Source organism: Euleptes europaea, chromosome 8, assembly GCF_029931775.1.
Source record: "Euleptes europaea isolate rEulEur1 chromosome 8, rEulEur1.hap1, whole genome shotgun sequence".
NCBI lineage: Eukaryota > Metazoa > Chordata > Lepidosauria > Squamata > Sphaerodactylidae > Euleptes > Euleptes europaea.
The window spans coordinates 56,523,076-56,537,519 of NC_079319.1; the positions used below are offsets into that span (position 1 = coordinate 56,523,076).

Here is a 14,444-nt window from a genome sequence, read left to right on the forward strand (position 1 = left end):
GGTAGGGAAGAAGAGGTGATCCTGCTGCAGGGGGAGGGAAAAAGAGACCATCCTGGTGCAAGGGGGGAGAGAAGAAGAGGTGATTCTGATGCAGGGGGGAGGAAGAAGAGTTGATCCTGACTACCTTTATAGAGTCAATCCATCTCATGTTAGGTTTTCTTTCTCTGCTGCCTTCCACTTTTCCTAGCATTATTGTCTTTTCCAGTGGGTCTTGACTTCTCATGATGTGACCAAGCATCAGCTTTTCTTCTAGGGAGCATTCAGGCTTGATTTGATCTCTGTGTGTGCATTATGGGCAGTCAAGTCACTTCCAACTTATGGAAACCCTATGAATTAATGACCTCCAATATGTCCTGCTGTTAGCAGCCTTGCTCGGGTCTTGCAAATGAAGGGCCATGGCTTCCTTAATGGAGTCAATCCATCTCATTGGGTTTTCCTCTTTCCCTGTTGCCTTCCACTTTTCCTAGCATTATTGTCTTTTCCAGTGAGAGGGTATTTCAGAAGTAAACCTGTCTGATGATCTTACCTATTAGAGTTTTATCACAGATTTGCCATGGAGTCTGAGCGAGGAAAGAGGGTAGGGGTAAGTGTGGTTTATTCATGCACCTTGATATCTGCCTCGAGCACCCCAGCCACAAACTGGAAATTCTGAGCATTCTTATATGAGAACAAGTAAGGGGTGGGTTGTTCAGGCCAGATCCGTAGAAGACTTTTTTCGTTCAGCCTTCATACCTTCAGCAGAATGATGAGACATAAACACTTTTGCAGGAGGGGATGTATTTTCTCCACATTCTGGTTCATCATACTGTCTAATCGATATCTAAGCTATAGGAGTGGAATTGCTTTTCTTTGATCTTTGTGCTGAAACTGGAGTTGTTTGTTTTATCAAAGTACTGATGTTATATGTGCAGACCAGGGAGGCCCAGTCAGCAATCTAGCAGCTGTATCTTGGACTGGCTGAACCTTCTGAAGTGTGTTCAAAGGCAGCCCTATGTAGAGTGTGTTACAGTAGTCTAATCTGGAGGTGACCATCACATGGATCACAGTGGCAAGGTCAAAGCAGGACAGATAGGGGGCCAGCTGGCGGACTTAGATGATAAAATGCTGTCTTTGCCACCCTGGACACATGTTTGTCTAGGGTAAGGGAAGAATCAAGCCACACCCCTAAGCTCCCAAAAGAGTCCACTGAAAAGAGCTGGTCTCCGTCAAGTGCACGTAAAGCCAGCCACCTCTGGGCCCTGGACCTACCGAACCACATGATCTCCGATCAGTCCCTCTTATTCCCTTGTTAGTGGATTGCCCCAGACCTCTCAGAAAACATTGTCTAGAGCTCCTTTTTTCAGACACAATACCAAATGTATCTGTTAGCATGGCTAGATTTGCCTGGCTGGTAACTAAAATAAGACAAAATGCACTTAAGGCTTTAGAATAACCAATCTATGATTAGAATCTCTACTGTTTTATGTATACTTTGGAGGATTTTATCCCTTTATTCCAGTTTTTAATCTCCACTACATCTTTATCTTTTGTATTATTAGTTCATAACTATTTACGTATATATTTAATTACAATTTTTGGGGATATTTGGTGGTCTGTGACTACAAATAAAGTCTGTTGTTGTTGTTGATCTCCGTTTTTGAAGGATTTAACTTCAGACAGTTTTCACCTAACCAATCCACTATGGTGTCCAGGCATGAGGCCAGGGCTGAGATCCCAGCAATCTGCTGCTTTTCAAGCAGGAGGTAGAGGTGGGTGTCATCCGCATGTTGGTGGCACCCAACTCCACACCTCCTGACGATCTCCAGCGGAGGGTACATATAAATATTAAACAACATTGGGGAGAGGATCAACCCCTACAGGACCCAACAGGTTAGGGAGGCACAGGAGCCAATCTCTTTCCACCGATGGCTACCCACTGTGAATGTCCCTGGAGGAATGAGGAGAACCACCTCAGGGCACTGCCCCTCACCCCCAGGGAGGCTAGGTGATCGACCAGGACCAGATGGTCAACTACGTCGAAAGCAGTTTCATAGTCTGTAACTGGGCATTAAGAACTGCAACATCTCATTGTCAAGGATTCAGATAGATAAAAGTCCATGATTTGGTTTTTAAAAAAATAAAAAACCTGATATAAAAATACATTGAGGATCTTTCCCTTCATTTTTCTTCTCTTACATCAAAATGTAATTTGGTGCGTTTGCTGAAATTAAATCACCTTCCTCTACAGCTATTTTTATATAAAGTGATTCATCTCAATGAACCTTTGGCAGAAGTTTACACCCCAGCACTTGACGGTCTTGCGCTGATGAATTATATTTTCCCCTCAAATCATTATGCAGCTTATAGAAGTATGGGAACATTTATACCATTTACATGTATTGCTGTTATTACAACATATGATAAGGTGGAGGAACTGCTGTGTCATAAGATTTTAAATTAGTAGTGAGCAATTCTGAAAGTTAGGAAATACCACTATGTTTATTTAATATATACTGCCATCTTGTTCTCACTGTAGGTAGGCTGAAATATTTTCATAAGATGCAGCAGTGTGTTCTTTATTCAAGCTCAGCTTCGTGGTTCTTGGATTGGGAGTGGGGGTTGTTGCTGTTCTTTTGCATGACTCAAAAAGGCAAGAACATACAGAGCTACAGCTTTCCTAGCGAAACAGCATATTGCATTCCCCCTCCAAACAGAATTTTAACAGGTGTGCATTTAGCAAATACGCCACATGTGATTAAATATTAAGCACAAAGCTTCTTGTGTTTATACAATACTGTTAGCGTCAGAAAAATAGGACTAAAAACTGGCAAACATTTCTACAGGCAGAGAAGATGAGAGAGAAAATTTGATGAAAGCCTCATTTTCAAAGGGATGCCTGCAGCATGTAGCTGGAGGCAAGTTAACATTTGCTGTAGTCCTTTGTTAGGCCTATTTATATAGGGCTGTGGGGATGCCATAGTCAAAAGTACTGTGCTGTGAGTATTAGTAGTACCTATAGTGCTTATTTCCATCTTTCACCTTTTTACTACTGAAGTATTATTTTAGTGTGCTTCAAATGAATGAAGAAAAGGCATGATTAAGCTCAATTTTGATTTAATGAGGATTTAGAATTCCTTTTAAAGGAACATTCCTGGTATTTTTTCCCCTAGGCAACTCTATTTCCTGGAGGGTTCCCCTCTTTTCTTACAAATAAGGATATTATAGTTAGAACAGTACGTGTAATTATACTACAGTAGGATTGCCCAGCCTTGCAAACAGTGGGAGACTAGGGGACAGGGAAATGGAGGAGCGGCCATCAGTGATGACATGTCACTTTGGGGAAAATCCAGAAGAGATGCCATTCCTCTCTAAGAATCACTGGAGCTTCTATGGATTTCTGCAATTCCTAGAGAGGCACGACATAATTTCTGAGATTTCCTGAAAGTTACATCATGCCATAGGCCTGACAGCTATTTTTAAATTTATTTTTCTCCTGCTGCCACTCAAAAAAGGGAGCTGAGGATGGGAGGGGGGTGACATCCCTATACTACAGTTATTACAAACATGTGAAGTATATATCTTCTTTATTGGTTCCAAATATGGACTTACAAGTGGGAAAGATCCCTGGATCCCTGATGTAGTCTATCCATTTTCCATGGGAAAAGCATAATAGAACTAAGGACGGAGCAACTATTTTATATTGGTCTACCTTCCTTATCCTTTGTGAAGCTGCAGATATCTTTTTACCAATTGTTTCAGAAGGACTGACCAAGAATGTTGAGGATAACAGGGAAAGTATGCTATTTGCCCTTTTCTGAACAAAAATGATGGCACTTATTTATAATTTAAAGACATATTTGGCTGTGTATAAGATTTTTTTTTCTATTACATTTCAGATTCAGCCAGCCATCAGATCCACACTCCTGAGTTCTATTGCCACCTCTGGTACTAAACAAAAGGAACTGGTTTGTATCCTACTACTCTGCTCAGTAATATCTGAAGCCTTCCTCTGTTGGTAGCGGCTCACATTTCCACCAGAGGAACAGTCCCTTCCATCAGAGGAAATAACTTAGAATGAGGGAAGACTTCAAACTTTACTGAGAGAAGGGATAGGATACAAGCCAGAGTATATTGAGTTGTAGAATAGTTAACTTCCACAACCACAGTACGCTGGCAAAAAAAAAAAAGGGGGGGGGACGAGCAGCTCTGGAAACATTAACAGTGCTATCCTAAACAAAATTGTACCCTTATGAGTCTAGTGAAGTCAGCAGACTTACAAGGGTGTAACTGTGCTTAGGACTGTATGAAATGTTACTATTCCAAATGTCTTACTGATGTTTTAGGGAATGCATGATTTCTGATCTTTCTAATCCAATCACGTAAAACCAAAGCATGGTTTATGAATTAACATGTGTCTGTATATTATGTATTATTGAATATATAATACATACCTTTTTTTAGCCATGGCTATTAGATGCATGGTAAACATGCTTAAAATCTCAGTGAGGAATTAATTTTCTGCTTAAGCTGTTGTGAAGAGTGGATATGTCATCTGTCTGTTCCAGATGTGTTGCATGATGTTTCTGAAATGCATTCTTGCTACCTTTTTTCATTTGTTTCTCCAATTCTAGTCTCATCTTGATTTTTTCATACATTAATATTTGGCTTTTCTTTCCTTCCATTTCATCTTTTCCTCCACTGCCTAAATCCTCCCACCATCATGGCAGAAGAAGCTATCACTCCTACACTTATTACCTGTAAGTAACTTATTTGTGCATCATCAGAGACATGCTTTCTGCCATGTTGTTCTGTGCATGAATAGTGAATACTAATATGATGCAACTTCCTTTGTGACATTCAAAATACTTTTCAGCGTCATGTGAAATAAAACATCTTCATGTCATTGTATCCAAACTCACTTTTCCTTAAGGTGTCTTTTGCCACGTACTGTGTGTTTGATTGTTATGATGTTGTTGTTTTCATTGAAGTGGTGGGAGGGTCAACTTCATTAATAATAAATATTCTAAAAGATGGATCTAGGGTACCTTTAACTCAAAGACTTACAAGCAGCTCTTATGTTTGCTCAAAAGTAAGTCCCACTGAATTCAGTAGGGCTTGCTGCCAAATGAGTTTTTGCATAGGATTGCATTATGGTTTGTTTTTTTAATTGTGCTCATTGAAAATCTGGTGATGTGTGTACATGTGCAACCATTGACCATAAATCCATTTCTGTATACATTTTAATCCCATTCATGAATAACTATATTGCTTAAATGTCATTGAATAGTATGGAATATTATGGAATTGTTGCCATGTTGATCCCAGAGGATGAGATGTGCAAAGTAGCTAGGCAAATAAGTTCTGCACTGAGTCCCCAAATGGCAAGTTCTCTATTTTCTTCATGTTTGTTTTTACAGGCATAAATAGCTTTAAATAAAGAGGCAGACCATAGATATCATGACCTTTTCTTGGCTTTTTCCCCTACTGCTGCTGACAATGAATGAGTCGTAATTGCTCCAGTAGGCGTATAGGTAATTGGTGGAGGATCCTTTTTGTTCAAGGAAGGGTTATTGCCATCTTGCCATGCATGTAAGCTGCCCAGAGCATCCAGACAGCCACGGATGGAAGCATAATGGTAGACTAGATGGACCACTGGTCCAGACCATCGAGTCTTTAAGATGCTTTTCTTGGGCTGAAAGAATAATCGTGAATAAGGCTGGAGAAAAAAATTGATCTTTGGGGTATTTCCATTTCCAATACTTGTAGGTCCCAGTAGCAAATACTTAGTACTCTCTGGCCTTAAATTTCTTTGACTTTATCTCATGTTTAGTTTGTGTCCAGGTACTGAGCATGAAGCTCTCCATCTTCATTTTAAAAAAAAGTTAGGTTGATCCTTCTGTTAAGAAAATGTTACATGAATCAAGTTTTTGAATGCACAGGTTGACCTTGCACCTATAAATCATGGGAACACAGGAGCACCACCTGAATAGAAAACTAATACCTATAAGTATTATAATTTTTACTCCATTATTTAGAGAGACTTGGAATACTAGAAAAGCAAGAGGTGCAGCCACATTTCCCCTTCAGTTATTTTGGTTGTTGTTTAATACCTTCGATAATTAAGCAGATCCTGTGCTGAGTTCAACCATATTTGCCCTGGGCTCCTCCTCTTAAACCAGCAGGCTCTGAGGCCCAGCAAACCTAGAAGAAAGCATGGTCAGGTTTGGATGGGAGCAAGAGTTGAGGTGACTGTGCATCTCTGTAAAGGCCTTGAAGCCACTCAGGAGATGGCTCTGTCAGTGCAGTACTGCAGGCCTGGTTTATTGTAGTAAGCTGTTTTGTAATGACAGGGAATTTAACAGAGCTGGCTTCTTGCACATATCTTCCACAGCAGGTTGCTGTAGCTACATTGTTCCATGCCACTGGGTGTATCTTCAAAGCTGTGGTCATGTACAGCATCAGGAGCTCTGGACTCTCTAAAAACAAACTTTAAAAATGGCAGGTTGGGAGAATGGTCTCAATGACATCACATCTCTGACTGAGCTCCCTTCCCTCCTCAAACTATGTCCTCCCCTGGCTCCGCCTCCAAATCTCTAGGAAATTTCCTAAACCAGAGCTGACAACCCTAATTCCTGGAGATTTGGTAGTACTGCCTGGGGGAAGTCAGAGTTTGGGGAGGAGAGGGAGCTCAGTGGGGATGTGATGCCGTAGGGATTGCCCTCCTTAGTTTCCATTTCCACAGGGGAACTGATCACTGTATTCTGGACATCAGTTGTCATTCTGGGAGAACTTCAGGTTCCCCTTGGAGGTTGGCAACCATGTATATGGAGGCCAATATGTGAGGTAAATTTCTTAATTATACAATAAGCAGTTTCAAGTGTAGATTCTTCCTGGCCGAAATATCTGTAAACAACAGAGTAAAAATTGTAATATGTCTTCAACCCACAAATAATTGTGATGTAATGAGGATATCTCTATGTAAGACCCTCCCATAGTAAAATAAAAAGTGCAATAGATAAGTTCACAGAGAACGCCATACTTATGAATTATGTTAAAATATATTAGGAGACCGACCGCACATTGAATATTGAGCATGAAAGTATTGAGCAGCTGTTTCCATCTTTCATCATCTAGGGTCCTGAAAACATTAGTGTCAAGTGGAGAAATGAGAGGCTGTATTATATGGACAAAATGGAAATTTCAGTGGCAATTTTTTTAATTCCCATGTTTGAACATCTGAAGCAGCTTTGTGACCACGTCCGTATGAGCAGCCTTAGGAAGTTCTGTAGCAGTTAACTGAGAAAAAAATGTTTTATTAGTGCATTGTTTACATATTTTTATGCACAGAAGTGCTTCTTAAGGGACCAGCCTATGTTGCAAGGTGTATCCACAACTAGGTAGGTAATTTATGTTGCTTAGGGACTGTAATTTCATAACAGATGAAAACAGATTGAGCTGTTAGTTTTCAGGGTGATTTAATGAAATATTGAACCAAGTGCCAAGGGCAGAACCATGAGGAATGAAGTGAATGTACACAAATCAGTGTGCAGTTTAAAAAAGAAGTACATAGGGGAAATTAAAATGGTTCATCCAGCAACTCAAATTTAACTCATATGTTTTAGTTCTTTTTGGCTCACAAATGTTAAATCACAATTCTCTACCCTCCTACGTGAAATGTGTTCAGTTAGACTGCTAGTGATTCCCTTGTGATTATATTTTTGCTTGAACTTCAAAATTGTTATCCATTGAATACCCTTTAAATCCTACAGAATATTCTTTAGCTGAAATACTTTTATTGGCCCTATTGGTGGGTTTTGTGACTAGATTAATGATAATCTTCCCTGACATGCCATCTTTCAGTATTTCTTTATATTTCTACTAGGTAAATCGTCTCAACTTGAAGTGGTTGCCCATCATTTTTTTCCCCTTTCCTCTCCTTCACTGATATAATGTCATGGGAAAGTATATGGTACTATCTCAAAATTAAGTAGCCATCTAGATTGGATAGTTTCTGTACAGATAATACCAAACTCGTCTTGTACAATTGCCAGTATAAAGTGATAAGCAACATTGGCCATGGAAAATATGAGGCCATTTCTTTTCTTCTTTCGTTTTTTTATCCATCATGAGTCCATAAATTCATTTGGGAAAACAGCCTTGATAACTCAAGGAACAGAAACAATTTTAATATAAGGCAGTTGAATATAAAGCAATTAAGATAAGTAATCTCCTTGAAATGATTTCCTATCATTTTCCCTTCCTCTTCAAAGCAATTCTACCTTGACTTATTTTTTGTGTGCAAGGTTTTTTTGATTTTCATGTTTGAAAGTAATGGTCACATACACAAACTTATGTCTTTTCAAAGAAAACATTGATTTTTCTTTGAAAAGTTCCCAAAGAACTCAACTGATCCCTGCTTTAGAAGCTTATTTGGAAACTCACAATGTATAGAAAATGTTCCCTACTATGTATTTGGTTGGGCATTGATGATTGGATCCTCCAGCTTGTAATTTTGATACAACAAAAACAATGAAAGGGTGTTCTGTTATGGATCCGGCTACATGCTCTGGAAGGAGATGAAGTCTTCATTCCTCCTCTGATTGAAGTTCCCTCCTCCCCCATATGTTGCTTTTATCCCCAGTAGGGTAAAAACAGATATATCCATCCTTCCACAGCATAATGGCCTCAATCTACAGTAGGATAGGGCACAGCCTCCCCCCACCCCCACCTAAATTGCACATCACCCAATAGTGGATTCCTCAATGCCATGTGTGGCTTGGCCAAAAAAGACATTAAGCAATTTAACAAAACATGTTACTACTTCATATTCTTTGTAGGTATGTATTTCTACAGTGCTATATAATGTAATTGCTGCCTACAGAATAAAATAAATAGCCTCTGCCAAACTATAGTTTGGAGAATCATAGTATCATAGAGTTGGATGTGATCATACAGGTCATCTAGTCCAACCCCCTGCTCAATGCAAGATTAGCCTAGATTATCCCTGAGAAGTGCTTGTCTTGCCCCTTCTTGAAGACTGCCAGAGATGGGGAGCTAACCATCTCCCTAGGCATCCGCTTCCATTGCTGAACTATTTATAAAAATTCCTAATGTCTAGCTGGTGTTTTTCCACCCATAATTTATACCTATTATTGCGAGTCCTATCCTCTGCTGGCAACAGGAACCGCTCTCCCTGCCCTCCTCTAAGTGACAGCCCTTCAAATACATAAAGAGAGCAATCGTGTCCCCCGCTTAAGCTTTTCTTTTCCAGACTAAACATTCCCAACTCCCTCAGCTTTTCCTTATAAGGCTTGGTCTCCAGGCCCATGATTATCTTTGTGGCTCTCCTCTGCACCTGCTCTGTTCTGTCCATATCCTTTTTTAAGTGAAGTATCCAGAACTGCATACAATACTCCAGGGGTTGTTGGGGCTCTGGGCTCTCATCACTTGTGCCCACCTGTTCCTCCCCCCCCCCCTTCCACTGAGCTGTCGTGCTGCTGGAGGAACCTACCCAGGCCCGGCTGACCTTCCCTCCTAGCCTCCTCTGGCAGTTTCTGGCTCACAGCCAACCAACTGTCCCACAGTGTCTTGGGATCAGCTTCCTCTGGCAGCACCTGGCTCGGAGCCAGCCAGCCGTCCTGCAACACCCCTGGATCGGCAGTTAATCTCCCTCCTCTCCCCTGCTGCTTTGGGCATCCCAGGCGCTTTCCTCCCCACGGGAACAGACCCTGGTGGGGGAAGCAATGTTTGCAGACACCATGTAATACTTGTGGACCCTACACTGATTGGAAAGGTGACCTAAAAATAAACAAATAAAAGTAAATACTTGTGGAATTCACTAGAGCAAGGTATAATGACGGCCATTTTAGATGGTTTGAAAAAGGACTCACAGAGAAAGCTCTGTCACTGTCTATTGGTCATTATGTCTAAATTCAGTGGCAATATACACCTGATAAAATATGCAGGATTCCATCATAAGGAGAAGATACCTCTCATGGCCTTTGAGCTTCTGAAGGCATATGGACTGGCCTCAAATCAGAAACAGTGCTAAACTATATGACTTGGTTTTATCCAACATGGCAGTTCTAGTGCTCTTCTGGTTTGTTTTTATTTGCTATAATGCTTAAGATGCAACTGTAGCCCTGTGCAGATGACCTGACTGTGTGGTCCCTAACTGCATGAGGAGGGAGACCAGGCACAAGCACACTGGCCGATGCGCACACCCTCTCCATGTGATCAACAATGTTCCAAAACCAGAGCATGCAGAAATGAGAGCCAGTACATCATAGTGTTTAGAGTATTGATATCAGAAGGGGAGACCTGTCTTCAGATTCCCACTTGCCATCAAGTCACTGGGTGGCCTTCGGACAATCACATTCTCAGTCTAACCTATATCACAGGAAGGTGTTGTGAGGATGAAATAAGACAATTCCCATGTTTATTACCCTGAGTTTTTGTAGGAAAGTTTGGATATAAATAGGAGTAGCAGTAATTAATAGCAACACAGAATTTGTCTAATAAACCTAATTTAAACACTTTCTTCCATTGTGAAAATGTCCCATTATATAGAATAAAATATCCTTTGCATGGAATCTAACATTTCTTTCCTCTACATGTATGTGGTAACATTTAGACTTGTTAAATGTTCTCCTGTTTATTTTAAAGCAGCCTAAAGAATATATTTCACTGTCAGAAATAATCTTTCCTAATCCTTATTAATTCTGTGCCAACTTTACAACAGTACTGATGCATATACAAAGAACCAGCAATAATTAAATCTGGGTTATATAAAGTTTGTTCTGGATAGTACCGCTTGCATTCAGTACTGCAAAAGTATATGGTGAACAAGGGCTTGTTTGTTCAAAGGAACGTTCCACCTATGAACTTTCTCATTGTAACTCTGAGATTATAGCACTCAGGGAATGGCGGAAGAGAGGGGCCAGATAATTATCCATAATCTCAGTACTAAATGGTGATTAAAATTACCGTATTTTTCGCTCCATAGGACGCACCGCTCCATAAGACGCACCTAGTTTTTAGAGGAGAAAAACAAGAAAAAATCTTGTTTTCCTCCTCTAAAAACGCGGGCAGGGAGCGGGCGCGCCAAGCGCTCAGAGTGGGCGGGGAGGAGGCGGGCGGGCGCTCCAAGAGCTCAGAGCGAGCTGGGAGGAGCCGGGCGGGAGAGGCGCGCCAAGCGCTCAGAGCGGGCGGGGAGGAGGCTGGCGGGCGCTCCAAGAGCTCAGAGCGAGCTGGGAGGAGCCGGGCGGGAGAGGCGCGCCAAGCGCTCAGAGCGGGCGGGGAGGAGGCTGGCGGGCGCTCCAAGAGCTCAGAGCGAGCTGGGAGGAGCCGGGCGGGAGAGGCGCACCAAGCGCTCAGAGCGGGCGGGGAGGAGGCGGGCGGGCGCGCCAAGCCGCCCCCCCTCCGCTTCCCAGCTGGGAGGCGAGCAAGCGCACAGAGCGGGCTGGGTGGGCGCATAGAGCCGGCTGGGCGCGCTGGAACGGCGCGAGGCAGCTTTCCCCGGCTGCCTCCCAACGCGCCCAGCCGGCTCTGTGCGCACATTCGCTCTATAAGACGCACCCACATTTCCCCTCACTTTTGAGAAGGAAAAAAGTGCGTCTTATGGAGCGAAACATACGGTACATAGTGCATTTGGCAGGATTGTCAACTTGAAATCATAGGTGATTTCTTCACAACAGCCTTCAGAGCTTTGACAAAGTTTAACTTTCCATATTTATTTCCAGAGCATCCTCCTCCAAGCATTCTTGAGTAGCAAAGCACCAAAACAGGTTTTTCTCTTCTGATTCTTTCACAAGAGGTCCTGGAGCCAGGGATGTAAGCAGAGCCAGGCTGGTCATATAGGTGACAACATGGTCTCAAGAGAGCAATGGAGCTGACTGCCACTGACCAAAACTTACGTTACTTCAAGGCATGTGTTGAATTTTTGGGTCTGACGTTTTCCATGTGAAAACTGGGGGACGGGGAGGTGACCAATACATATAATAAAAAATCATCTCCCCCACTGTTAACATTTTTTTGCTCCCAGTAGCTACTATCCACTGCTCTGATTGGCTTCTGCTTGAATGCCATTTTTGTTTATCGGTAGATTTTCTTCTGTCCAGAAACACAAATTTCATTTCATAGTCCTAGCCCATCATATTTGTCCTCTGTCTAAATCAGCTTCATTTGCCCTTAGTGATATTGTCATGTAGGCCAGCGGCTCTCAAACTTTTGTATTTTAGATACCATCAATTTCTCTGTCCAAGAATCTGTGTCCCACATAAACCCCACTTTTTCTGAGAAGGACATTTATATTTTTACACACATTCTGTAATTTAGCTGGATCCAGACTAACGTTCTGTGTGCTCAAGAATTTCCCACTCTCAGAGCATGATTTTTCCACCCCTGTCTTGCTGCAGCACCCAAAAGTATCCCTCAGATCATGTTTTTGAGGATCCCCACTCCTCTAAACACAGGATTTGAGGGAATATTTTGACTGCTGGGGGGGGGGGATTTTACTCTAGGGGCAGAAATTATTGCTCCTTCAGAAAAGTCTGAATACAAACCTTTATATTTGTCATTTATGGTAAGTGTTAAAGTTCATAAAAATAGCAGAAGTCACACTTGCAGGTAGACGTGTCGATTACGGGAGGGTGAATTCTTAGTAATTTTTATGAAAACCTTGTGTCCAACCTACATGTTATGTATACCACCAGTTGAGAAAGACTGATTGTCTCTCCCTGGTGATGTGATTATCTTACTATTCTAAGCAGTGCACAGCTTATTTGAAAACAAAATTGGTACACAAGCAGCAGTCAGCTGGTGCCGTGAAGACCGTCACTCTGGACCGTCACATCCTGACCTGATACCAGAGAGGAAAACGTAAAATACTTTTCCTGGCTTCCCACGATGTGTTGCACTGGCAGGCAAAAAAAGCTTATAACTCCCCCCCCACACACACACACATAACTCAGCACAGGAAACCAGGGAGCAAATGTCAATGCGGATATGTGTTTTCTTCCCCAGGCTCCATGAAACCAAAATCCCTTTCATTCCCATTCGAGTCCCTGGTCAGGTTTGGATGGGAGCAACAGTTGAGGTGACCATGCAGCTCCGTAAAGGCTTTGAAGCCACCCAGGAGATGTCTTTGTCAGTGCAATACTTCAGGCCTGATTTATAATGTTTATAAACATTATAAACCCTGACCTGGATGGCCCAGGCTAGCCTGATCTCGTCAGATCTCAGAAGCTAAGCAGGGCCAGCCCTGGGTAATATTTGGATGGGAGACCATCAAGGAAGTCCAGGGTTGCCGTGCAGAGGAAGGCACTGGCAAACCACCTCTGCTAATCTCTTGCCATGAAAACCCCAAAAGGGGTCACCATGAGTCGGCTGCGACTTGACCTCACTTTACACACACACACATTAATTTATAAGCTGTTCTATAATGAGTTTTACAGGTGACGGAATTTAACAGAACAGGCTTCTGGCACATGTCTTGCAGAGCAGGTTGCCGTTGCTGCTCTGTGCATTTTCAAAGCTGTGGTCATGTACGGCATGAGGGTTTGTAAAATATTCTCCCCCCACCCCCACCCCTGCAACACAACTAATTTATTCATAGATCTGGTTACAGTTCATACAGTTTTCTGGTGGCAATTGATATTACACCTTAACTGTCTTTGAAAGGGTTTAAAAGAGTTTGAATCTAATTGTATATCTAAGATTAGTATTGTGCGTATGGCTTTGCTTTCTGTTTTGTTATTGCCTGGTAGCAGAAGCTTTGCATGCATTGTTGGTCTCATTCTGAAGAAGCCATTAAACACAGATACTTGCTGAATGTGCCTAGTGCATGAAAGCTTTAATTAAATCTACAAGTTCAGGCTTACAAAGAACAAGAATCAAATTAAATGCAACGAGGGCCATGCATTTGTTTCTGTGATAGGTCCATGCGCTTTGGAGACAGTACAATTGTGTACCCTTATCTGAATTAGTACACGCAATCTCACTTTTCATTAATGTGGTAGGTCATTGTCTTCTGTCTATTTACCTCACAAAGGGAATCTGTTTCAACCACTTTGCCATAAGATTCCAAGGCTGTAAATCCATGAAGTGGAATAAACTGTTTTCAACTTTCTGCACCGTTGGTTTTTGTGAGTTCTTCTGTAGACTGAGCTCCCTAATTAGGCGACAACATAATTAAGGCACATTCAGCAAGTGCAAATACGACAACAGGATTTATAGCAATTAGAGTTAGCGTATGATATTATTATAGTATGCTTCTAAATTAATTTATAGGCATCATTATTATTTGACTTTTCAGTGACCTTGTACAAATGTATAAAAAGTATGGGCTTAAATCACCCTTCTTATCAATATGTAGTGAGCATTTTATATTTTGACTCTTTGAAGCTCAGCCTTGGGTGACCTTGTGATTGCTGTATAATACTTACTTTTAACAGGGCATAACTATT

General features: G+C 41.7%; 1 protein-coding gene across 6 annotated transcripts in view; it reads left to right on the forward strand.

The window, feature by feature from the left end:
* PTPRM (protein tyrosine phosphatase receptor type M) overlaps positions 1-14,444 on the forward strand; it is a 546,095-nt gene that overhangs the window by 375,063 nt on the left and 156,588 nt on the right. For 2 of the 6 annotated variants that reach the window (XM_056854227.1, XM_056854225.1), the window contains one exon: positions 4,707-4,736. The exons of the other annotated variants lie outside the window; for them this stretch is intronic. In XM_056854227.1, coding sequence (XP_056710205.1) covers positions 4,707-4,736 — 30 coding nt within the window. The remainder of the gene's footprint in view (positions 1-4,706; positions 4,737-14,444) is intronic. 6 annotated transcript variants of the gene reach the window in all.